The 27552-nt window shown below is 38.4% G+C and overlaps 1 protein-coding gene across 2 annotated transcripts; it reads right to left on the minus strand.

Annotated features, from left to right (window-relative positions):
* Window positions 1–1236: 1236 nt before the first annotated feature.
* On the minus strand, window positions 1237–26785 carry LOC307127994 (uncharacterized protein). Of its 2 annotated transcripts, XM_079819506.1 has the most exons (4): window positions 26749–26785; window positions 10954–11177; window positions 10427–10462; window positions 1640–2954 (listed from the first exon to the last, which is right to left on the minus strand). In XM_079819506.1, exons 2-4 carry the CDS (start codon window positions 11036–11038, stop codon window positions 2026–2028), a joined length of 1050 nt encoding a protein of 349 aa, XP_079675632.1. In that variant the 5' UTR covers window positions 11039–11177; window positions 26749–26785; the 3' UTR covers window positions 1640–2025. The 2 variants fall into 2 exon arrangements, with proteins under 2 accessions (XP_079675633.1, XP_079675632.1); XM_079819507.1 differs by lacking the exon at window positions 10427–10462 and having other exon boundaries at window positions 1237–2954.
* Window positions 26786–27552: the final 767 nt, after the last annotated feature.

The following is a 27552-nucleotide window of genomic DNA, read 5'->3' on the forward strand; positions in this document are numbered from 1 at the left end:
TCAACAGGTTATTGTAATTATGATTTGGTACAAAAGCAGCATCCAAGAAAGGTCTAATCCTTTAGGAGCAAAGATGGGCCGAGGATCGCCAGTTTGCCAACAAATACGTGAGAAAACTATTGAAATGTTTAAAAACAATGTTCCTCAAAGAAAGATAGGAAGAGATTTGGATATTTCACATTCAACAGTGCATAACATAATTAAAAGATTCAAGGAATCTGGAGGAATTTCAGTGCGTAAAGGACAAGAGCGCAAGCCTAAGCTGAACAACCGTGATCTCCGATCCCTCAGGCGGCACTGCATCAAGAATCGTCATCATCTAGAAGCGATATCACCACATGGGCTCAGGACTACTTTGGCAAACCTTTGTCAAGTACCACAATACGTAGTTACATCCACAAATGCCAGTTAAACTGTACTGTGCCAAAAGGAAGCCCTATGTTAACAGTGTCCAGAAGCGCCGTCGACTTCTCTGGGCTCTGAGGCATCTGGGATGGACCATCACACAGTGGAAACGTGTACTGTGGTCAGATGAATCAGTATTTCAGGTATTTTTTGGGAGGAATGGACACGGTGTGCTCCGGACCAAAGAAGAAAAGGATCATCCAGACTGTTACCAGCAACAAGTCCAAAAGCCAGGGTCTGTCATGGTATGGGGTTGTGTCAGTGCCCTTGGCAAAGGTAACTTGCACTTCTGTGAAGGCACCATTAATGCTGAAAAGTACATAGAGATTCTGGAGCATAATATGCTGCCTTCAAGAAGACATATTTTCCAGGGACGTCCATGCATATTTCAACAAGACAATGCAAAACCACATTCTGCAGTCCTGTCTGCGGAGGAAGAGGGTACGGGTACTTGACTGGCCTGCCTACAGTCCCGACCTGTCTCCAATAGAGAATGTGTGGCGCATTTTGAAGCGCAAAATGCAACAACGAAGACCCCGTACTGTTGCCCACCTTAAGACTTATTTGCAGGAAGAATGGGACAAAATTACACCTGAAACACTTCATCACTTGGTGTCTTCAGTCCCTAAACGTCTTTTAAGTGTTGTGAAAAGGAATGGCAACATTACAAAGTGGTAAATGCTTTACTGTCCCAACTTTTTTTGAAATGTGTTGCAGGTCTGAATGACAGGAAAGGATGCATATTTACAAATGACATGAAGTTGACCAGACAAAACATGAAATATTTTTTGTTCATATTGTCTGCAATGAAATACAAGTCAAAGTAAATTTAGAAATCACTTTTTTTTTATTTGCGTTTTCCATACTGTCCCAACTTTTTCTGATTTGGGGTTGTATATGTGGAGAAACTTATTAAGAGGGAAAACCCTGCGATCTAATTCGGCGCGCGGGAATAAAACTCCACAAATACATCTAACTCTTAGCAGAATAAATAAACTTATTACGGTTTTATGGCACTTCTATAATACATATCAACTCGAAAAGTCACTTAACACAGCATATTTTCACTCTTTAATGCAGAAACCTACCTGACTGTCTGTCTCCAGTCATGGCTGTTCTGACTGAGCATGCGCGCGCAGGTCCCTCACAAATTACGTCACTCACAGAACGAACTCAAAAATGCATATTTCCCCTCTGTCTTGCAGAACAAAATGAAGATAATGAACAAAAAAGTAAAAGAATATACACAATTTATTGTTTAACACAATTATTTTCTGTTATTGTTTCAGAAGCAACTTTACCAATTCAATAAACATTAATAAACGTTTGCTGGAACGGTTACAAAAAACCCTCTCAACACTACAAACAGTTTATATTTGTGCACACTTACTGCAGCAGTTTTAATGTCATTTTAAACCATCTGAAATCAATAAAACAACCAACTATTTGAACATTTTACAGCTATTATTTACAGCAAATGAAATTAAAATCTGGAAACAATATGGCAGACATAAGTGAATTAAGTTGCATTAAAACTGTACAGCAGTGAAAAACCCTTTCCACAGAGAGAACACACATGAGGCTTCTCATCCGAATGAACATTCAAGTGTTGTTTTAGATTTACATTTTCCCTCCAGAGTGAACTCTCATGTGTGTTTTTAGGTTTTCTTTTCGTGAGAAACTCTTTCCACACTGAGTGCATGTGTACGGTTTCTCTCCAGTGTGAACTCTCATGTGGACTTTAAGGTGTCCTTTATGTGTGAAACTCTTTCCACACTGAGAGCATGTATACGGTTTCTCTCCAGTGTGAGTTCTCTTGTGTATATTAAGGCTTCCTTTTATCAGGAAACTTCTTCCACACTGAGTGCATATATACGGTTTCTCTCCAGTGTGAACTCTCATGTGTGTGTTAAGGTATCCTTTTTGTGTGAAACTCTTTCCACACTGAGGGCATGTGTACGGTTTTTCTCTAGTGTGAATTCTCATGTGCATATTAAGGTTTTCTTTTCGTGCAAAAGTCTTTCCACACGGAGTGCATGTATATGGTTTCTCTCCAGAGTGAGTTCTCTTGTGTACTTTAAGGTGTTCTTTTATCAGGAAACTTCTTCCACACTGAGTGCATGTATACGGTTTCTCTCCAGTGTGAATTCTCATGTGTGTGTTAAGGTATCCTTTTTGTGTGTAACTCTTTCCACACTGAGTGCATGTGTACGGTTTCTCTCCAGTGTGAATTCTCGTGTGTACGTTAAGGTTTTCTTTTTGTGTGAAACTCTTTCCACACTGAGTGCAGGTGTATGGGTTATCTCCAGTGTGAATTATCATGTGTTTGCTAAGGTCTCCTTTTAGTGTGTAACTCTTTCCACACTGAGTGCAGGTGTATGGTTTCTCTCTAGTGTGAATTCTCATGTGTTTGTTAAGGTCTCCTTTTTGTGTGAAACTCTTTCCACACTGAGTGCAGGTGTGCAGCTTTTTGGCTTTTGTTCTTGGAGTTGTAAAGTTATGATGTCCCTCCTCCTCTTCACTCAGTTCTTGTTTCACTTCCACCTGGTCTAAAATACACATCAAGTTAGAATCAGTTCAAGTGAACCCTGATTAAACAGCAGAAAGAAACAGAGATCAGGTATGTGTTTCCCTTACGAAAAAGTATACTTCAAGTTAATTTTAGGAAGTATACTTAAGTCAAGTTCAAGTGTATTTTAAAGTATACGTTATGTAGTAAGTATTCTAATATCAATGTACTAGTAGTAAAATTGTAAGTGTACTATTTCAGTACTACTTGGAACTAAATGGGACTAAAAGTATACATTTAGTTTACTATAGGTGTAATGGTAGTTTACAACTATGTTTCTCATTTGTACTGCAACTATACTACAAGTTAACTTATAAGTATACTAGTGGTTTACTATTTTAATTCTTGTAGTACATTTTTTAGTTCATATATACACTTTAAAGTAGGGCTGCAACTAACGATTATTTTAATAATCGATTAATCTGTCGATATTGTTTTCGATTAATCGATGAATCAGATAAAAAAAACATTAATTTCCAATCCTTTATTCAAAAACAGAACTGACAGTGCAAATTCACAGTGCAAAAAATCTTCAGAAAGTGCACAGGTTGCTACAATTAATCTATAAATCTTTTTTTATATATACAGTGAGGAAAATAAGTATTTGAACACCCTGATATTTTGCAAGTTCTCCCACTTAGAAATCATGGAGGGTCTGAAATTGTCATCATAGGTGCATGTCCACTGTGAGAGACATAATCTAAAAAAAAGAAATCCAAAAATCACAATGTATGATTTCTTAACTATTTATTTGTATGATACAGCTGCAAATAAGTATTTGAACACCTGAGAAAATCAATGTTAATATTTGGTACAGTAGCCTTTGTTTGCAATTACAGAGGTCAAACGTTTCCTGTAGTTTTCCACCAGGTTTGCACACACTGCAGGAGGGATTTTGGCCCACTCCTCCACACAGATCTTCTCTAGATCAGTCAGGTTTCTGGCCTGTCGCTGAGAAACACGGAGTTTGAGCTCCCTCCAAAGATTCTCTATTGGGTTTAGGTCTGGAGACTAGGGATGGGCAACAGTGGTCGAGTAATCGAGTACTCGAACGTGACAGCGATCATCGATCATGAGAACGATGATCGCCCTGAAAAAAAAATATTTGTCTCTTTTTTTTATTGGTTATTGCGTCGTTTTGCGCGGTACCGGAGGTCTGATTGGTTAGCGTTATACAGCCTCCAGACCGCGGCGAAATAAAGTGAAACTGAGGCGCGCACTGCAGTGATGTCTGGAATAACTGTGATCATTAAATGGTTATTGCAAGATGTGCAGCGCCAATCTGTCACAGCCTATATAGCATTATAATGAGAACACGATGGACATTAGAATGCTGTAAATGCTCTGTGCTTAGTTCCCCGTGTATCAGATGATCCATAGAGAAACTGGCGAGAACACTCAGGCTAGCGCGTGAAGTTCATGTGCGCATTCGCGTCCTTTTCTGCAGATGCACGTTGTAAGATTACTTTTATGTTGTCTCTATCTGATTAATCTAATATAAGAATCGTTTGGTTGAGCTTAATAAGCTAGCAAAGCGCTGCCGTTATACCGGCTGTTGTTCATTCTCTTCAGTTTCAGCTCAAACGCATATTTCATGCTCGACATGATGGTTTAGAGACAGTCAAATTCTTTTCAGATTGGCTATTTCTTTCTCAGAATCATTGATATTAGTAATGCACCAGTGCTATACTGGTCTCATATTTTTTAACAGTAGACCTATAATTATTTAAAGTTGTTTTTCGTTATGAGTTCGAAAACGCGGAGTGATGTCTGTAAACGCGTCGATCATGAATAATAAAATGAAGTGCATGATGTGCAGAGTCAATCTGTCAAAGCATTATAATGAGAACACGATTTTAATAAAATGTTGTTTCTGTGTGTTTTCGTTGTCCGTGTATCAGCGTTGTTAAGGGAAGAGCGCATTCAAAATGTTCCGTTTCAAACCATAGCCTGTAAAATCTAGCACGCTGAAGTTCACGTGCGCATTCACGTCCTTTTGTGTTGATTTATGTCGTAATAGGTTCATAATAATCTTCATATTAATATTGATATAGGGTGCGTTTGGTTGAGTTTATTAACCAGCTAGCAAGCTCTGCAGGGTGGTGTTATTTCACAGTTTCAGCTCAAAGGCAATGCTCGATATTATTGACTTGGTTATTTGAGACGGTCATTTTATAAAGATGTTTCTTTTTCAAAGACATTTATGCATCATAATCTAGCAGTTATTTTTTGTTTTATATGTTCATGTTTTCATATACCTGTTTTCATGTCACTTGTATTTGTCAACAACCATTTTCATAACAGATTTCATTATCTCAATGACGGACAAGCCCCGCCCCCTGCACAAGCCCCGCCCCCGAGTACTCGTTTTTGAGACCTATCGATGATCGAAATGAGAAATTGACAAAAATGCCCATCCCTACTGGAGACTGGCTAGGCCACGCCAGAACCTTGATATGCTTCTTACAGAGCCACTCCTTTGTTCTCCTGGCTGTGTGCTTCGGGTCATTGTCATGTTGGAAGACCCAGCCTCGACCCATCTTCAATGCTCTAACCATGGCCCCGGTCATCCTCTCCTTAATACAGTGCAGTCGCCCTGTCCCATGTACAGAAAAACACCCCCACAGCATGATGCTGCCACCCCCATGCTTCACAGTAGGGATGGTGTTCTTGGGATGGTACTCATCATTCTTCTTCCTCCAAACACGTTTAGTAGAATTATGACCACAAAGTTCTATTTTGGTCTCATCTGACCACATGACTTTCTCCCATGACTCCTCTGGATCATCCAAATGGTCATTGGCAAACTTAAGACGGGCCTGGACATGTGCTGGTTTAAGCAGGGGAACCTTCCGTGCCATGCATGATTTCAAATCATGACGTCTTAGTGTATTACCAACAGTAACCTTGGAAACGCTGGTCTCAGCTCTTTTCAGGTCATTGAGCAGCTCCTCCCGTGTAGTTCTGGGCTGATTTCTCACCTTTCTTAGGATCATTGAGACCCCACGAGGTGAGATCTTGCATGGAGGCCCAGTCCGAGGGAGATTGACAGTCATGTTTAGCTTCTTCCATTTTCTAATGATTGCTCCAACAGTGGACCTTTTTTCACCAAGCTGCTTGGCAATTTCCCCGTAGCCCTTTCCAGCCTTGTGGAGGTGTACAATTGTGTCTCTAGTGTCTTTGGACAGCTCTTTGGTCTTGGCCATGTTAGTAGTTGGATTCTTACTGATTGTATGGGGTGGACAGGTGTCTTTATGCAGCTAACGACCTCAAACAGGTGCATCTAATTTAGGATAATAAATGGAGTGGAGGTGGACATTTTAAAGTGTAACTAACAGGTCTTTGAGTGTCAGAATTCTAGATGATAGGTGTTCAAATACTTATTTGCAGCTGTATCATACAAATAAATAGTTAAAAAATCATACATTGTGATTTCTGGATTTTTTTTATAGATTATGTCTCTCACAGTGGACATGCACCTACGATGACAATTTCAGACCCCTCCATGATTTCTAAGTGGGAGAAATTGCAAAATAGCAGGGTGTTCAAATACTTATTTTCCTCACTTATATATATATATATATATATATATATATAAAAAGAAAAATACTTATCAGAAAACTTAACAGGATTTGTTTGAACATTAGAACTTGTTCTCTACATTACACTCAGACGCACGCACTCACAAACTAAATTTAATGGGTTTAGTTAAATTGTAATGCATTAAGAATAAAAATGTCTAAACCCATTATATACTCCTGGAGAACATCTATTGTATTATGAATGATATTAAAGTTTAAACATGCAATACAGACACAGATTTAACTGCTGTGACATATAAAAAAAATATCTTACAATTAAATAAAACTACTCCTCCAAAAGAAGAACACAATGTCTTATTTTCAATGAATGATATACAATCTTTATAACAACTTGCATACAACATTCCTTAAAGATTAAATATGGATTAAATAATTAATGTATAATAAATAGAATGAATCCTTATTAAAAATAAAGAGGTGATTTTCTCTGTCTTTTGTGGTTTGATTAATATTAAGAACACAAATGGAAGCAGGTTAATGGACTGCTGTCGCTTTAAGACCACATGCTGACCGAAAATGACAATAGATATTAGTCATAGTTTTTGTCATTCAAAGCTGGTTTTGATTTAGTTATTGTCTCGTTTTCGTCTGTGAAAAATGTTGTTGATTAAAATATTGACAAATTATTTGTCAACGAAATTAACATAGCAACAGATTGAAAAATGAATGGGCCAAAAAGGCAAGTGAATAAAAACGTGTCTTTAGTCTTGCAAACTATACCACCCCTGCTTTACTACTGTTATTAACAAAGTAACGCTAACTTGTCAAGCTGGATAATGAGTAAACAAGCAGCAGAAGAGCTACTGGAGGGACGTTACGTTCCTCACTTCGAAACAGAACAAAAGTGTGATTTTGTAGTGACTAAACGATACCCTGCTGTTGGAACTCCCTTCCTCCTCATCAAGGACTCAAGTATACTAAGTAAGTTTCCTTTAAGTGAACAAAACATCAAACAAGTACAGTGGGGAGATGCAAAGTATTTGATACACTACTTACAAAGCATGTAGAGGTCTGTAATTTTTATCATATCATAGGTACACTTCAACTGTGAGGAGACAGAATCTAAAACACAAATCCAGAAATTTTTAAATAATTAATAAGCATTTTATTGAATGCCATAAGTATTTGATCACCTAACAACCAGTAAGAATTCCGGCTCTCACAGATCTGTTAGTTTTTTCTTTAAGAAGCCCTCCTGTACTCCACTCATTACCTGTATTAACTGCACCGGTTTGAACTCAATACCTGTATAAAAGACACCTGTCCACACACTCAATCAAACAGACTCCAACCTCTCCACAATGGCCAAGACCAGAGAGTTGTGTAAGGACATCAGGGATAAAATTGTAGACCTGCACAAGGCTGGGAGGGGCTACAGGACAATAGGCAAGCAACTTGGTGTGAAGGCAACAACTGTTAGCGCAATTATTAGAAAATGGAAGAAGTTCAAGATGGCGATCAATCTCCCTTGGTCTGGAGCATCATGCAAGATCTCACCTCGTGGGGCATTGTGAAGGCTAAGGCCACACATTATATATATTTACTTTGAATTGTTATTGTTTTTGAATTTTCTTTATTTTTCATATATTGTATTTATTTATTTTTGGTAGGAGATTGATATTTTGTTGGCTTTATGGGGTTATTTTCTGTTTTATCAATTTCTATGTATTTTGTTTTTGTTAAAAATCATTTCACCTAAACGGTTGTTCTAGAGGGGTGCGCATTAGAACGCAAAAAGGTACTGCACCAATGATTCTTTACTAGAGTGCACGCTAGTGAATGAATGAATTCCAATAGACAAAGTTATGAGTATAATATTTTTATTAATTTAATTGTTTATGATTGTTTCTTACCCATGGCTCCGTCGGAAATCCATGACTGCAGCATGGAACGAAAGCCTGATTAAACGGACGTGGTATTTCCTGGAAACCTTTAATTATTTTTTTCATGGGAATTGTAGGGTTTTTGCTTAACATATGTTTGAATCATTTGTTGGGGGTTATTTGTTCATTTTAATGTGTTAACTTTTTGCATAGTGTTTTGTGTATATTTCTTTTTGTCATTGCTTTATGGTAAATGTGTTTTTCATATGTTTATGGGGTTTATTTGTGTGAATATTCTTGTCAAAATGTGAACGTTAAAATGAGATGTTTGTGAGACCCCTTTGGGTAATGAAATGGTTTGATCTGATTATTTAAAAGGAATTGTTTTCAATGGCCAGTTAGTTCTGGTGAGGGATCCCTGAGAATGAACATCTGAGACCCAGAACTCAGCTTGCTATTCCCCTGCATTTATTTCATCATTTAATTTTGTGTGACTAGTACGTTATTATTGTTTCTCCTTTAATAAATCAAAATTTTGTTTACTTTATGAATGCCTCCTGAAAATGTTATGGATGAACCTGACAGGCATCAATGATCATGAGGAAGGTGAGGGATCAGCCCAGAACTACACGGCAGGACCTGGTCAATGACCTGAAGAGAGCTGGGACCACAGTCTCAAAGAAAACCATTAGTAACACTACACCGTCATGGATTAAAATCCTACAGCGCACGCAAGGTCCCTCTTGCTCAAGCCAGCGCATGTCCAGGCCCGTCTGAAGTTTGCCAATGACCATCTGGATGATCCAGAGGAGGAATGGGAGAAGGTCATGTGGTCTGATGAGACAAATAGAGCTTTCTGGTCTAAGCTCCACTCGCCGTGTTTGAAGGAAGAAAAAGGACGAGTACAACCCCAAGAACATCATCCCAACCGTTAAGCATGGAGGTGGAAACATCATTCTTTGGGGATGCTTTTCTGCAAAGGGGACAGGACGACTGCATCGTATTGAGGGGAGGATGGATGGGGCCATGTATAACCTCCTTCCCTCAGTAAGAGCACTGAAGATGGGTCGTGGCTGGGTCTTCCAGCATAACAACGACCCGAAACACACAGCCAGAGCAACTAAGGAGTGGCTCCGTAAGAAGCATCTCAAGGTCCTGGAGTGGCCTAGCCAGTCTCCAGACCTGAACCCAATAGAAAATCTTTGGAGGGAGCTGAAAGTCCGGATTGCCCAGCGACAGCCCCGAAACCTGAAGGATCTAGAGAAGATCTGTATGGAGGAGTGGGCCAGAATCCCTGCTGCAGTGTGTGCAAACCTGGTCAAGAACTACAGGAAACGTATGCTCTCTGTAACTGCATACAAAGGTTTCTGTGCCAAATATTAAGTTCTGCTTTTCTGATGTATCAAATACTAATGTCATGCAATAAAATGCTAATTAATTACTTAAAAATAATACAATGTGATTTTCTGGATTTTTGGACAGTTGACGAGTATCTATGATACAAATTACAGACTTCTATATGCTTTTTAAGTGGGCAAACCTGCAAAATCAGCAGTGTATCAAATACTTGTTCTCCCCACTGTAAGTATGTTCATATTCATGTATACATTTTTTTATACTTGAAATATACCTTTAACTGTACTTTAAGTCTTTCCATTTTATTCCAGCTTAATGCATCCTTTTTTATCACCTGAATGTGGAACAGCATTTTTGTGAGAAAAATAACATTTTTGTCAAAGACTATGTACGGATTGGATTCAGAACGATGATCAAAACACAGATGGTGTAGATCGAGTGCATCAAAACTCCCAAAGATTTACAGTCCTTCACACCCTTCCTGGGTTCAACATTTAATTTGGTAACATTTGGCAGTTTTTATTTATTTTTTGTTAGTTTTCATTTGTTTAATGTTTGATGATCGTGTTTTACATTTGTATAAGAAATCATCTATCACTTTTTTCTGCTGCTTCGCCTATGATTTGATCTGGAGATTCTGTACTAAAAAAAATAGTAGTGGCACCCCCTACCGTATAACAGTGAAAACATGGACAGCTGGAAAATGTCTGTGGCAGGGAAAGAGTAAAGAAGTTTTGAAGTAAATCCCTAGGTAAACTACCAGTGAACTAGCCTACACAAAAATTCAGATACTCATAAGTAGGAACATATCTGTTTTCTTTAAAAATCAATATTTTCAAACAATATTTATAAGTTTGAAAGACAGTAAACTTAATAATAATTTTAAGTATATATTGATCTAAAGATTGAGTAGGACAAATATACTTAGACCTTTCTGACAGTATTAGTGAGGCTTACTTGAGTGCAGTTTTAAGTATATTTCTAAGAAGTACATACAAGTATATGTTCTTATTTTTATTTCAAAAGAAGTATACTAATAGCACACTTGAATACATTTCTTTGTCACAAGGGTTGTTCTGTCATACAAGGTTCTAATAATTTCGATTAATTTCTCTCTATCATTTATCATCCGTATATTGTTTATTAATCCACATCTACCAAAGTAGGCAACGATGAAGAATCAAGAATGGACACCAACCTGTTTGTTCCTCAGTATCTTCATGTTTTATTCTGGTTGGATCTGGATAACTCATATCTTCAATCTCCTCTTTAATAAACTCCATCTTTAACAGTCACATAGATTTCAGCTGCTACACCTGGAGTTTGTCTTTCTCTTGTAGGATGATGTGAATATTCCCAGTATTTATTGATGAATTAATTTTCACTCCAGTTCTTTTTTTTCCTCTTTCACTTCCATCAGGTCTGAAATAAACATATTAAATAGTTAGAATCAGTTCAAGGAGGATACATTTAATATCCCTGATTTAATAACAGAAAACAAGAGATCCGGGGGTATTCCATAAAGCAGGTTATGTGAAATAACTGGGTATGTTTAAGGAACATTTTTAATTTATATTATTCAAATCAGTTAAAGGTGGGGTAAGTGTTATTTCAAAACTGCTCTCGGGCTGAGTATATAAACAAACTTGTAGCCAATTAGCAGTAAAGGGCGTGTCTGCTAATGACGGGGAGAAGAGAGCGCTCAGTGCACATCATTATTCAAAAGACATGACAGGACGGACATTAGCCGAGCGATGACAGAAAGAGAAAGATGGCAGATAAAAGAAAAAAGAGGAAATGTCTGTGGAACAAAAGAAGGCTTACGATCAGGCAATAAGTATTAGCTTTCCAGTGCGGGAGAGAACTCAAGGAGAGAAGGCCTGCAATCGGACACAGAGGGTGCTTTATTTCTTCTCGATAGGCGAGTTACATTGATTTTGTTTTGTTTCAGAGAACTAATATATGCTGGCTTTTGCTTGAATATGCTTGTGTGTGTCATGTTCACTTAATTGTCCATTTGCGATCATCTTGTCGTTCACTTCAGCGATGATAAGACCCATTCATTTCCACACCGTATAAGCCTAGAGCGTCTAAACCTCCTCAGTTTCAAGCATCAGCTCAAGCATCAGCTCCCAAAGTGTGTCCGACAAGGAAGATACTAGACTCCTAATACAGGTGCTGGTCATATAATTATCATCAAAAAGTTGATTTATTTCACTAATTCCATTCAAAAAGTGAAACTTGTATATGATATTCATTCATTACACACAGACTGATATATTTCAAATGTTTATTTCTTTTAATTTTGATGATTATAACTGACAACTAAGGAAAATCCCAAATTCAGTATCTCAGAAAATTAGAATATTGTGAAAAGGTTCAATATTGAAGACACACTCTAATCAGCTAATTAACTCAAAACACCTGCAAAGGCCTTTAAATGGTCTCTCAGTCTAGTTCTGTAGGCGACACAATCATGGGGAAGACTGATGACCTGACAGCTATCCAAAAGACGACCTTTGACCACTTGCACAAGGAGGGCAAGACACAAAAGGTCATTGCAAAAGAGGCTGGCTGTTCACAGAGCTCTGTGTCCAAGCACATTAATAGAGAGGCGAAGGGAAGGAAAAGATGTGGCAGAAAAAAGTGTACAAGCAATAGGGATAACCGCACCCTGGAGAGGATTGTGAAACAAAACCCATTCAAAAAATGTGGGGGAGATTCTCAAAGAGTGGACTGGAGCTGGAGTCAGTGCTTCAAGAACCACTACACACAGACCTATGCAAGACATGGGTTTCAGCTGTCGCACTCTTGAACAACAGACAGCGTCAGAAGCGTCTCACCTGTGCTAAAGACAAAAAGGAAAAAATGTGGTCCAAAGTTATGTTCTCTGATGAAAGTAAATGTTGCATTTCCTTTGGAAATCAGGGTCCCAGAGTCTGGAGGAAGAGAGGAGAGGCACATAATCCACATTGCTTGAGGTCCAGAGTAAAGTTTCCACAGTCAGTGATGGTTTGGGGTGCCATGTCATCTGCTGGTGTTGGTCCACTGGGTTTTCTGAGGTCAGAGGTCAATGCAGCCGTATACCAGGAAGTTTTAGAGCACTTCATGCTTCCTGCTGCTGACCAACTTTATGGAGATGCAGATTTCATTTTCCAACAGGACTTGGCACCTGCATACAGTGCCAAAGCAACCAGTACCTGGTTTACTTTTCATGTTCATACTTTTCAGTTGGCCAAGATTTCTAAAAATCCTTTCTTTGTATTGGTCTTAATTAATTTTCTAATTTTATGAGATACTGAATTTGGGATTTTTCAACTTAGTTGTCTGTTACTATCATCAAAATTAAAAGAAATAAACATTTGAAATATATCAGTTTGTGTGTAATGAATGAATATCATATACAAGTTTCACTTTTTGAATGGAATTAGTGAAATAAATCAACTTTTCGATGATATTCTAATTATATGACCAGCACCTGTATTTGTTTCCTCTTTTCATGACCTATATAAGTTAACCCTCTAATCTTGTCATAATTGTAATATATTATTTAGTTGGACTGTCGTGCTCGTGCTATCTAGTTGTTCATGAGAACTGTTTGTGTTTTTGTGATGGAAGGGGTGACTTTTTCATTGAATATTCGACCTGGATTTCCATAGTAACACACAGATTCCGCCATCGTCGTTGCCTGGGTTACGTATGTGTGGGGCGGAGCGCGTTTGTTTTGGCGATTTGAAATATCAACAACGGTTACCAGAAAGCACTTACCCAACCTTTAAATGATTGTTAGGCTGCATTAACTAGGTCAGCCGGAACCGGGAACACTTCCCATAACACCTGATGTACTCGTTACATCATCAGAAGAATGGCATCTACGCTAATGATAGTCTCTCTGTTTTATCCCGAGGTTTACTGCAGTCAGCCGGATCCGGGCCGTATCCAGATCAGATGGTGGACCTGCGCCCAGAGAAGATCAACGCATGACCCTGAAGTGTCTGCAGAGACCGTGTCAATTAGACTCCCCAGAAACTGCCTCGTCGACACGGCATCCTCAATAAACCCGTCTCCGGCGTGATGACTCCGATTGTTCGAATATTCCTATTTAATGATTGTTAAATCTATGTCATCCTCAATAAAACCCGTCTGCAGCATGTTGCCTCCGTTCTTTCGAATATTGCACATTAAAAAAAATTTCATCAATACGGCATCCTCAATAAACCCGTCTCCGGTGTGATTACTCGGATCTTTCGAATATTCCGATCTAATATGACTTCTGACCTGTAATGTTGCCAAAATCATAAAATCATATAGTGTTTGTTAGTTGGTCAGACAAGGCTCCAGACTGCGACTAAATGGTGGCATTTTGCGACCTTTTTTCCTGCTAGTGCGACTGAATTTGGTGCGACCACCGCGGTGCCTAACTGATAAGAGCTGCATTTTCTGTTACATATGAGAAACATCGGACGGCAAACGAAACGAAAGCGGAACGGAACCGCACTACTCGTTTGAGCTGAGCTGTGCTGCGCGGACCGTTTCTCAGCTCGGAGCAATAATAGACATCGCAGCGCGAGCTCATACACGGGCAGATCTCGATCACGCCACACCGTTACTAAACAGCGCTGGGAGATCCAGTGAGAACGCATTTGAGTTCACCTCAGTATTATTAACATCGCTACTGCGAGACCTAGTGGAAGCGTTTGGTGTAGAATTCTGTTATAAACCACAGATATCAGATCAGAGCTGACGTGGAGACCAGGAGAAACATCTGAAACATTCAGGGGTTTCAGTCCACAAATCATAAATCATTCACCATGGATTTAATATAGTAGCATCCCAATGGTATTGTGGAAGAAATAGTCAAATGTTTTTTTTGTTTGTTTTTTTACATTATTCATCTCAGTACAACCTTTTGAGAGTGAAATTCAAGCACTTTTCAAGTGTGATGATTTGTAAAACTAAAAGTTTAAAAGTGTTGGCCACTTTATGGCAAAAAACACTATAACCAGTAGGTGGTGGCATAGGAGCACTTATTTGACTTATTAAACAATTCCACTCCTTAATACAGCTCTAGAAAAAAATTAAGAGACCACTTAACATTGATTTATCAATGTTAAGTGGTCTCTTAATTTTTTCCAGAACTGTATATGGAAAAAAGTAGGAAGTCACAAAGTCTCATGAAAAACTACAACTTATGATTAAGTTAACCTTATGATACATTTTCCTCCAGCGTCACCAAATCAGGTGCTGGGATCACCATCTGCAGAACTTAGTGGCACTGGTGCCACTGCTCTCAAATGTTAGTTTGGAGCCCTGTACTATCAAAGTATCCTTTGATTCTTGTTAGGTTATGCATAGTAGAGTTGTATGAATAATGTGGCATGCAAATTTGACAATTTTTTGTAACAGTAAAAATTGACTATGCCGCTAAACGTATGTGTACAATGGGACTTAGCATAGTTGAAAATGTAAAAATGTTAACAAAATATTAAAAATATTACATATATTGAACCGTTCGGTACAGCATTCACGGTTCAATACGCGCTTGTGAATTGCGGGGGGGGGGGGGGGGGGGGTTCCGTTTTTTTGCATTATTTTTATCATTTGCCTCCATCCCAATATACTGAACAACGAGACATACATTCACATCACACGTTAGTGGTAGAGTTATACTCACTGAACACTATAGTTATTCACAATCACCAAAGTTCAATTATTTGCATGTGTTTTAAAGCCTTGCCGGTTAAACGTTTCAATCGCATGCATCTGCACGGTTTTAACAAACGCATTTTCGAGCGCGTGCACTAAACGCCTGTCAAACACGTGATTACTGGACTAAGTAGTCTTACTGCGCTAATACTGTCAAATACACACAAGGTTAACAAACACAGTCGGTTATGTCTAAAGTGAAAGTAAAATTGGTGTGTCTGTATATTAGATGCACTCAGGTCTTTAATTGACAGCAGCGCAGCCTATAGTGAACACGCCGTCCTTAAAGGGACAGTTCACCTCTAAAATGATGTCATTATTTACTCACTCTAATATTGTTCCAAACCTGTATTCATTTCTCGTGTTGAACACAGACAGTTGAATATCAGACTGCTGATGGTAGCCATTGACTTCCATATTATTATTTCCTACAAAGGGAACCAGCATCTGTTTGGTTCCCAACATTCTTCAAAATATATTTTATATCCCAACAGAAGAAAGAACTTTATTCAGGTGTAAAACAACTTGAGCGCGAGTAATCGATGACAGAATTTGAGTGAACTATCCCTTTAATGTTAATTAAACAACAAAAGACAAAGAGAAAATCACACTGCTATTGACTGAATAACTAATACAGTAGCTTTAATAAGAATCAATGTATATTTTATAGAGTATTGCAATAATTTTTTGGTTAATTTTTTTCTCCTTAACCTCTTGCTGTTCATGTCGCCTAAGAATAGAATAGTAAAAAACTGATATGACAAGCCATCCGAACCGAACCGAAAACCGTGGTTAAAACCGAGGTTTGTATTGAACCGTGGACTAACTGTTGTTGCATCCCTAGTATAAATGGACATTGCATGTGTGATCAATAACTTTGCATTTTTCTCATGATATAATTTCCAGAGTGTATTCCTCTGCCAAAGGTACTGGAACTAGTACTGGATTCAATTACCGGGGACAACTCAGAGGTAGAGGACTTGTCGGACTTTGATGACCCCATAGAGGATGTTGATTACCACCCTCCACAACATGAGTGGAGCAGGAGTGAGGAGGAGAGTAGTGGGGATGTCCTCAGTCCACTGAGGCAGGCCGGGGACGTGGTGAAACTTGTGGCTATCATTCAGACCACAGCATTACTATTTTGAGCACAACCAAACGTTGGACTCAGAGGGTTGAGTCTGATGGCTAAAATGATGACCCTGAAGAGCCAACACCAGGACAAAAATGTCAAGGACAACCCAAGCAAGGACGAGGAGTGCTTAATTGAGCTCAAACCTTGCCCAGTTTGAGCCTGAGGAGGAGACCGAGCAGGGCAGAGAAGGCTGGACCACACTGGACTATATAAACCCTTTAATGTAAAAGATCTAATGAAACTGATTGAATTCTGCTCCAATGCTACAGCACTATCTAGGAGTGGGTACCCACTCTACAAATCAGTTGACGAGATGTGATTTTGATGTCCTGTGTCTAGGGATGCACGATATATCGGCAACATATCGTTATCGGCCGATAAATGATTATTTTTGATGTTATCGTTATCGGTCCAATAAGAAAATTTGACCGATATAGTCAAGCCGATAGATAATGTATTATTTCCTTCAGCTGAGACGGACGCGCTGTCCACCATGATGGGTTTGAATTGCTCTAAATATGTTTGGAATCACTTCGAAAAGGAAAATACAGTTATGTGCAACATGTGCAGCGCAAGTCTTCTATAATCTACATAAAATGATAATGAGAATAGAATAGGCTGTAAAAGAGCGTTGTGTTTCAGCGCGTTTGTTGAGGGAAGAGCGCGCCCACGGAGTTACACCTTCATGACGAGCACAGTCAAGTTCGCTTGTGCATTCACAGCCTTTTGTGCCATTGTAAGTTGTAATATTATATTTATTATTATTCTGTGTATGTAATATCATATAGGATGCGTTTGGTTGAGTTAATAAACGATGCAGTAAAGCACTTCATTGTACCGGTCTTTAGCTTCAGCGCGCGCCCACGGAGTTACACCTTCATGACGAGCACAGTCAAGTTCGCTTGTGCATTCACAGCCTTTTGTGCCATTGTAAGTTGTAATATTATATTTATTATTATTCTGTGTATGTAATATCATATAGGATGCGTTTGGTTGAGTTAATAAACGATGCAGTAAAGCACTTCATTGTACCGGTCTTTAGCTTCAGCGCGCGCCCACGGAGTTACACCTTCATGACGAGCACAGTCAAGTTCGCTTGTGCATTCACAGCCTTTTGTGCCATTGTAAGTTGTAATATTATATTTATTATTTTGTGTATATAATCCCATATAGGATGCGTTTGGTTGAGTTAATTAACGATGCAGTAAAGCACTTCATTGTACCGGCGCGCGCATTTCAAACAGAAATGCACAGCATTAATAACTACTGGGACTGTCCTATACATAACACTGCAATGAGAATATTTCTGTTATAAAATGTAGTGAATTCTCTGGGTTTAGTTGTTTTTCAGCGCGCTGTTGTGGGAAGCGTCAACAACGCATTCTGACCAGCACAGTCAAGTTCGCTTGTGCATTCGCGTCATTTTAAGCATATGTAAGTCGTAATATTACGTTTTTGTAGTATAAACATCTGATTAAAGTCATATAGGATGTGTTTGGTTAAGTCATTAACCCGCAGTGCTTAACTGTACCGGTGATCATCTTCAGTTTCAGCACGCTCTCAAACAGGGGAAGAGCATCCACAGGAGTTATAACCCTTCACCTATGCGTGATTTTGTGCTAATATAAGTTGTAATATTATATTTATTTTGTATAAATATCTGATTGTTCTCATATATGATGCGTTTAGTTGTTAATTAAACTTCTAAGCGCTTCAGTTTATGGTTGTTCGTTCATTCTCTCCAGCTTCAGCGCGCTCTCAAACAGCAACATTATTCCTAATAGACTAGACTAATATTACAGATGTTTACTATTACTGTAATATTAAACATATTTTTTTTTCAAAAACACAGAAGCATTATCTTTTATAATTAGCACTTTTATTGTTCTCGTATCATTTCCATCAACAATATGGTTTGATTAAAACCATTTCTTTATCGTCTGTGCGGAGGTTATTTCATGCACTTGCATTCTGATTCTTTATTATGCAGCCTCAGTAATGCTGTTCAATTACTTGTTTGCATTATTTAGGTATATTATTTTTATTTTTTAGACAATATAATTTTTGGTAACATTTTACAAATAAGGTCTCGTTTTATTAATGCATTAACTATCATGAACAAACAGAGAGCAATAACCTTTGTTTCTTTTAGTAATAAAATGTTTGTGTTTTGTAACAGTCCATTCACAGTTCATACCTAATGTTAAAAGACACAACTTTGGGTCTGAATATGTTGAGATTAACATGAACTAAAATTAATAAATCCTGTTGAAGTATTGTTCATTCATTGTTGGTTAACTAATACTAACACAAATTAAACCTTATTGTAAAGTGTTAAAAAAAAAAATTTGGCCATAGGAGTGTAAAATTAATTTGAAAAGGTAAGGAATCTTACACTGGTTCAAATAGGCTACTGTAGTGTATAGGTTTGATTTATGTTGAAGTGTTTGGGACATTAGGGCTTTTAATGGTGAGCCTTTTGTTTTTGTAATCAGGCTCTCAGAGTTTATTAAAATTTGTATTTAGATTTATCGGCCAATATATCGGTTATCGGCTTTCAAATATTAAGAATTATCGTTACCGGTATCGGCCAAAATGTTCATATCGGTGCATCCCTACCTGTGTCCTGTACCCACAAATCAGGATGTGCTGGTCCAGCGCGTTCAGATTCCCAGCCATCACAGAAACATTCACACGTGACATATTTTACAAACTGAGGGAATCAATAAAGGTGGTCACTGATGATGACGACATTCCAGAAGACCTGAGGGCATGTGACAAAGTCTGGAAGGTGAAGCCTTTTCTTGACCTCATTCTGAAAGAGTGCAGGTCTCAGGCAAGAGCGTTTCTTTCGATGAGCAAATTATACCCTGTGTCCTTATCGACAATATCTACCAATGAAGCCAAATCTAGTTGGCATGTTTGTGCTTCAGCGGAAGGCATCATGCTCGACTTTGCAGATGCACTAAGAAGTGGACACTTTGGATGCTCATGCACTTCACAGATGTTGCTTTAGGCCAAAGCTGGCTACTGTACCGCCAAGACCACACAGTACGCGGCACACCAAGGGCAAGGGCTTGTGTGTTTAACAGAAACCTGGCACAAAGAGTCCAATGCTGTTCTTTCTAATGAACTCACTCCTGCTGGATATGGTTTATTTGATCTCCCACGTTCCTCTGGCAGAGGTGGGGGTATTATTGTACTATATAATAACCAGTTCAGCTTGAGTCCTGTGGCTATTCCACAGTTTAACTCATTTGAATGTCTTGTTTTAAGTGTATCTGCCCCCACTTCCACTGCCATAGCTACAGTCTACAGGCCTCCTAAGAACAATACAGACTAGGGCTGTACGATTAATCGAAAAATAACAGAAACCGACATTCAGAACCTTATTTTTCCCATGTCAGTTATTTCGGTTTTCACGTGACTCTGCCCCGTCAGTCACATGAAGTGCAGTTTGCAGACACACAGAGACGCAAGATCAGTTATCTGTGTTTATATATGCCCAGAATTACTATAGTCACTGCATGTTTTACACAGTTTATATACAGGTCAGTTAATCGCCGTTCTTATACGCGCTGCCACAGGTGGCGGAGAAAAGACACCTATTAACCGCAAAAGAATTAAGAATTAAGGTGAAGAATTAAGGGTGAAACCATCAGGAACCCTTTAGTCTCCAGCGCCACCATTTTCCAGAGCTGCAACCTACCTGGAGTCTCCAGAAGTGCAAGGTGTCAGGATCTCAGAGACTTCAGTTAGGTAAAGAATCCTAAAAAATGACCCCCACTAGATAAGAATCACAAGCTGAAGTGTTGTTGTAAAATACATGAAGAAGGTTTTTTTATAGGCTGCCACCGACACACACACACACACACACACACACACACACACAGACGGCGCGAGCAAGTCCCAAAGCCAGATCGCTTTCACTTTCGTCCTCATAAAGTTTATTGTCAAGTAAATGCGTTTAAAGGCTTGCCAGTTTCAACATTTAAAGCGATTGTGCACTATTCAAAAACAACAATACGTATCCGTTCAGTGCTCAGCTTTTTTCTGTGACACACAGAGCCGAGCCGTGTCGCGTCTCTGACAATGCACACGCGCGCCCTGAAGGCAAATCTTTCACCTGCGTCCTCACAAAGCTTGTCATTTGTATGCGTTTTAAGGGCTGCCAGTTTGCAGATTGAAGCGAGTTTAGACCATCAGATGTGTATTATGTTGAACTAATGCCTGATATATTGTGACACACGAACACTCGGACACAGACAGAAGTTTGCACATCACGTTAAGATTACGCGCAGAGAGCAGCACAGAAACGCAGTGTAAACGCTGTCCTATGATTAAAGTGAAGTCACTAAAGTAGCTTAGAAACTCAACCGTTATAGGCATATATTTTAATACCTTTGAAGTAAGTATAAACCACAGCTTCATAATGAATAGAAACTGTATGACTAATTCACACACACAATCACTCTCTCATTAATGCATTCAAATAAATGTAATGTAGGCCTACTGTGCTACTGTATCTGATGTACAACAAGCAGAAATCTGCCTCATAGACAATAGCTTCTGAAAGAGAACTGTTTTCCTTTCCTGGGCCCTATACGTTTTAACATGTACCTTTATCCTCTGGGTCAACTTTTAAGATCACTCGGTCTCAGCTTTCACTTTTATGCAGATGACACTCAGGTTTATATACATTCAAAACCTGATGTTAATGTGGCTATTTTTCTTTAATTTTCTATCTCTGAATAGTGACAAGACAGAAGTAATGCTCGTTGGTTCGCCCCACCAGCTACATAAGGCTGGGTCTCCAGCTTTAAGCGTAGAGGGTTCTACACTTCGGTTTCAAACTAAATTAAAAAATGTGTGCGTAATATTTGATAGTATCCTAACATTTGATCCTCATGTTCAGAGCACTGTCAAGACTTCTCATCTGAGAAATATTGCCAAATTGCGTCCCATGCTGTCACTACCTGTGGCTGAAAAGCAAATTAACATCTTTGTATTTTCACAAATTGATTAATGCTTTGCTGGCCGGGGTCCCAAAAGCAACCCTTAACAAACTGAACAGAATGCAGCCGCTCGAATTCTGTCTGGAACCCGGACAGGGGATCACGTTTCCCCTGCACTTGAATCCTTACACTGGCTCCCTGTTAGATTCTGTGTTGATTTTAAAATTCTAATGCTTACCTACAAGGCTTTGCATGGACTTACACCTCTCTATATCACTGAGCTTTTAACCCCATACAAACCACTACGTGAACTTCGCTCCTCTGAAGCTGGCCTTTTAATCGTTCCCAAAACTAAACTTAAATCCAGGGGTGATCCAGGGGCCTTTTCATCAAATGCTCCAAAACTCTGGAACTCCCTGCCTGTGGAGATTAGGCAAGCGGAATCACTTAGTGTTTTTAAATCTTCCCTGAAAACCTATTTGTTTCGGGTAGCTTTTATATAAATTGTTTATAATTGCCGTATTATTGTTATTTAATCCTACATTTCATAATGTTTGTATTTTATTATATTTTTTTGCATGTTGTGTGTTTTGTGAAGCGCTTTGGGATGCATTTTAAAGGCGCTATATAAAATAAAGTCTATTATTATTATTATTATATAATGACATATAGAGAAGCGATGGATCTGATTGTTTGAAGGACTATCCAATTGCGTACAGTCATTTAAACTATGCCAGTTGATCACGCCTCTTGTGCAGTAGAAAATACAAAGCAGACCAGTGTTCAGTCTTAAAAGATTGAGCCAGACAAGCAAAGACATTCTTGGCCCAGCAAAAAACCGAGGTATGTATTGAACCGTGGACTAACTGTATTGTTGCATCCCTATTATGCACGTTATTTAAGCCATACGTGTCGATTATCCCGAGCTTACGTGGCAGATAATGTGATGCTATTTTCACAAGTACTAATCTAGCCTATACATGTCTGAATCGATCACTATATATGTATAACTATATACATTTTGTATTACTAAATGAGTTGTTATTTCTGTTGTTTTAGAACCACTAATACTACAGTCCAAACTACTGTATCATTATGCCATCCATCTGCTACTTGTACTACAATTCATCAAGCCATTAAAGTGTACTTCGTCCTTGTGCTGCACTATTTACACCGCCAACAGCGTAGGAGACGGACACAGGCTAGAACGAAATTGTTGAATGAAGTCGTTATTTCTTTTTGTTTTTGTGCACAAAAAGCATCCTTGTCACTTCATAACATTAAGATTGAACCAGTGGAGTCACATGGACTATTTTAACAGTATCTTTACTAACTTTCTGGGCCTTGAAAGCGGTAATTAAATGTGTCTATTGATGAATTTCTGTCTATTGCACCCCGCCCACTATATTCTGTCTAGACTGGCCAATGGGCATGTGCAGTCATAAGCGCGAGTCTCAGATTATGTAAACCAGAGCTTCTAACGATTGCGGCAGGGATGCATTGACTTCAACAACCAGCGATTGGCTCTTTTTACGGGACTTGTTCTGTCATATTGCACATTGCCGTTTCTCCCATTCATAGTAATGGGAGTGAATCATCTTTCATCTTTCTTTATCAAAAATGTCTTAATTTGTGTTCAGAAGGTGAACGAAGGTCTTACGTGTTTGGAACAAAACGTGAGGGTGAGTAATTCATGACAGAAATTTCATTTTTGGGTGAACTATCATTTTAACTCTCATCAATTTATTGCTTAACATGGCGGATATGGGTTCGCAGTAGGGCTGGGAATCTTTGGGTAGGAAGCCAATCGATTCACGATTATAGGTTTTCGATTCGATTAAAGAACGATTTTTGACAATTCAGAACGATTCGATTCGAGACGATTCACATTCAAATTTGATGCAATTTGATTATGCTTTTTTTATATATGCATTCATAGGATTATTAAAATGCTTCCCCTAATGTGTCTTGGGTGTGAATAACTATTTGTACTTACTAAATATTAAACTAATACAAGGGCATTGTAAAAATGTATTTCAAATGTACTTCCATTGATTAAACAAGGGCAATTATGAAATTGTTCACAATCTTTAGCAAATCTTTAAAGTCCCACTGAAGTGTCTTGAACCAGAAGTCAGTCTGAGACATATCGAGTGGCTCATCCCCTGTTTTAAATAGCTAGTAGTTAGGGCTGTGAATCTTTGGCTAGGAAGCGAATCAATTCGATTCACGATCCATAGGTTTTTGATTCGATTAAAGAACGATTTTTGACAATTCAGAACGATTTGATTCGAGACGATTCACATTAAAATTCAATGCGATTCGATTAATTCGATTCGATTTATGCATTTTTTTTTATATATGCATTCATAGGATTATTAAAATGCTTCCCCTAATGTGTCTTGGGTGTGAATAACACAGCGGCCTTCAGAGGTCAGAGAGTGGGCAAAAAAACACCAACACTTTACAATAAGGTTCATTAGTTTAACATTAGTTAACTACATTAGTTAACATGAACTAATAATGAACTGCACTTTTATTTTACCTTTGTTAATTTCAACATTTACTAATGCATTATTAAAATCTTGTTAACATTAGTTAATGCAGTGTGAACTAACATGAACAAACCATGAACAGCTGGATTTTTATTAACTAACATTAACAAATATTAACTAATGCTGAACAGAGGTGTTGCAAAATAAAACATAATACCAGGTTAGTTGGTTAGGTCAAGTTAACTAATGCATTAAGTAATGTTAACTAATACATCCTTATTGTAAAGTGTTAAAAAAAAAAAACTTTAGTCCATTATTAATGTTAGTTCATATTACTTTGTTTTATTACTATTACACACTTTACTTTCCATATATAAAATGACATTTATAGAAATTTACATAAGCCAGAATTTTAAAAGGCTTTAAAAGTATTGTTAGTTAACGCTAACTATTGCGTATGATAATGTTAATGGCTACACAACCTTATTAAAGGTCCCATGGCATGGCATTTTTCTATTATTTTATAGTGTTTCCTGAGGTGTACTTATATTGTTAGTATGATTTTTACATCATAAAATGTCATAATTTAGAAATAAAAGGCATTTTTTCTATACTGCTGTTTGCCCTGTGGCTGACTGCCCTGCTTCAGCTGTGAGACTTCAGGAAAAACGCCCACTGTTGTGATTGGCTGACATCTTTGCATTTTAAATGAGCGGAGGGGGCGTGGTTTAACGAGGCACGAGCAGGCACGAGTCTGCCAGAGACAGATGGACCTGTGTTCACTTCACATCAGTTCTCTCAGCATGTCTCAGTTCAGGGTGAACTGTTGTAGTTACTAGAATATACTTCAGGTTATTAGTTTATTTCTAGTCAGAGGGGCTGTCACTCATGTCAGAAAGTTAGTAAATTATGGATCAGCGCTGACTCGAGACGCGAACCGTTTAGAACGATTCAGTCCGATTTGGTGAACTGGTTCGGTTCACTAAAAAGAACCGATTCAAAAGAATGATTCGTTCGCGAACAGGACATCACGGAGACGGAGCGATTGCTAACAAAGTTATTTATAGTAACTACTGAGTTATGAGAGCGTTGTCTGTCAGCGCGAGTTTATTGTGTTTGTATCTGAGAGTTCTGAATAAACACGAGTCCCAGTCACACCGAGTCCTCTTCATCATTATTCTACCAACTTTGTAACACATGCAATGTACCATTACAGCGAGATGAACGAGTTAGTAAGTGTTGAGTATAGCATTATTTCTAGATATGTTCCAATCATATGAATAGCGTCAGTGACGCGCATTGAGTAACTTACACAGCGCAAACAAAGACACAACAGCAGTAATCGAATGTAATCCAGTTTATTGTGGGGAAAGCTGGCTAGCCTAGCCCAGATACCCTCACGCTTACCCCCCTTCTGCTTAATCTCGCGCCGCGTTTGGTGCCTCCGCTGTGGGCCAGATGCAGTACTGGGGGTCGGGGATGTTGAAGGCCGAGCTTCGGCGTGTGTGAGGTTTATCTCTAAAGATGTGACTGCTGATGTTAAACAGAAAAGACTGTATGCACATTTTAGAACAGATAGACGCGACGAGGACGTACAAAACACTGACTCACAAGATAGAAAACACGAAAACACCGTTCTGTCGGGAGAGAGAGAAGCCGCAGTGTGTGCACGAATAATAAATAATTAGCTACACATCAGAAATCAATGATCACAGATCAGAAGGAACTGAAGAAAGACTTCTGTTTTCATTTGTACATCCAAACACTGAGAAACTGCCAGTTCACTCGTTCACAAGTAACGTTAATGATCTCTCGAGCGTTTGCATGGGCGTGCCAGATTCTCTGGGCGGAGGAAAGGGAGGGAACCGTTCCTGCTTGGACGTCAAACCAGGAGACTTCAGGATTGGCTCGTCTGGCCTGTCATTTTCTCAAAGGCAGAGAGAGACAGCCAGAACTCGGGTTTACACCGATCAACATTTCTATCCACTTGGGGACAATATTCAGGCTAGGGGAACTCATATTAATGTTGAAAAACCTCATAAAATGAAAATTTCATGCCATGGGACCTTTAAAGTGTTGCTGGCATTAATGCGCATCTGATTGATATATAAACCGCACGCTCTTATTTCAGTGTTGGTAATGTTGTAGCATTTGGTTTCTTTTTTTGCAATAGCCTGTTAAGCTATAATGTGAAATATGTGAGTTTTTTTAAGCATTCTATCTATTTTGTTTTGTATTTAATTTGTTAAAATGATATAGCCTATTTTCCCAGTTCTCTGTTAGTTATTTCCAACACACACTTCTTTAGTCTTTCAGATGAAGATGAGGAAAGACACGTTAAGTCCCTCTAACAGTAACTGCAATTCATCTAATACACAGGTCTAAGGCTATAAACATACATTTAACATCTAAATGAAAGATACACACATTTACTACACTAAACGACATTTCCACACACTCAAGCCACCAAACCTATAATAATATATTATTTGTGGAGAAACTTATTAAGAGGAAAACCCTGGGCTCTAATTCGGCGCGCGGGCGGCAACATTAAACAAACACACGCGGGAATAAAACTCCACAAACACATCCAACTCTTAGCAGAAAAGCACATACATAAACTTATTCCGGTTTTATGGCACTTCTATAACTCATATGAACTGGAAAAGTCACTTAATTCACTCTATAAAGCGGAGACCTACCTGACTGTCTCTGTCTCCAGTCGCGGCTGTTCTGACTGAGCATGCGCGCGCAGGTCCCTCACAAATGACGTCACTCACAGAACGAACTCAAAATATTATTTATAAACAAAACTGCATATTTCCGTCTTGCAGAACAAAATGAAGATAATGAACGAAAAGTAAAAGAAAAAATTAATTGTTCAACACAATTATCAGAATTTCAACTTAACCAATTAAATAAACATAAATAAATGTTTGCTGGAACAATAAAAAAAAAAAAAAAAAAAAACCCTCTCAACGCTACAAGCAGTTTATATTTGTGTTTTGATACCAAAGCCAGTAAAAGATAAGAGATTATTAGATTAGATAATTTACGCCCCATAGCATTACTAAAAACGGACTGAAGACTAAGATTGTATTATTTCATATAATTTTCTGTATTATTCTTTACTAATATTCATTATTATTTGTATTGCATTATTATTTAGTCAGAGTAAGTCTGAAGTTTTCCAATGATGCACATGTGACTGAAGTTTTCTGTAAGTATTGTTGTTGTTTTCCTACCAATGCATATGACACATGTCACAAGATCTCTTTAAGACATATTTTGAACAATGAACAACAAGTTTCTCTATGCATATGGTCAAGGGTATATTGTGCCACGTGAAAGCACAAGGTATAGCATAAACAACATGTTTTTCTGGTAAACAATTATTTCACTGTTTAAGCAACCTATAAAATCCAACTGGGTGTCCAGGAAGACAGAGAAAGCTGGAATGAAGACCGTCTCTCAGAAATTTGTCCTTCTCTCATATGTCTGACTTA

Source organism: Gobio gobio (assembly GCF_949357685.1).
Source record: "Gobio gobio genome assembly, chromosome: 1".
In the NCBI taxonomy this organism is placed as follows: domain Eukaryota; kingdom Metazoa; phylum Chordata; class Actinopteri; order Cypriniformes; family Gobionidae; genus Gobio; species Gobio gobio.

Bases quoted from the DNA above. Each gene is read 5' to 3' on its own strand.
- LOC307127994 (XM_079819506.1), bottom strand. From the start codon at position 11,038: ATGGAGTTTATTAAAGAGGAGATTGAAGATATGAGTTATCCAGATCCA. The intron at 10,463-10,953 runs GTTGGTGTCCAT...TCCCTGCCACAG, and splicing joins AGATACTGAGGAACAAACAG to ACATTTTCCAGCTGTCCATG. The intron at 2,955-10,426 runs GTAGGGGGTGCC...TGTGTATTTTAG, and splicing joins CATGTTTTCACTGTTATACG to ACCAGGTGGAAGTGAAACAA.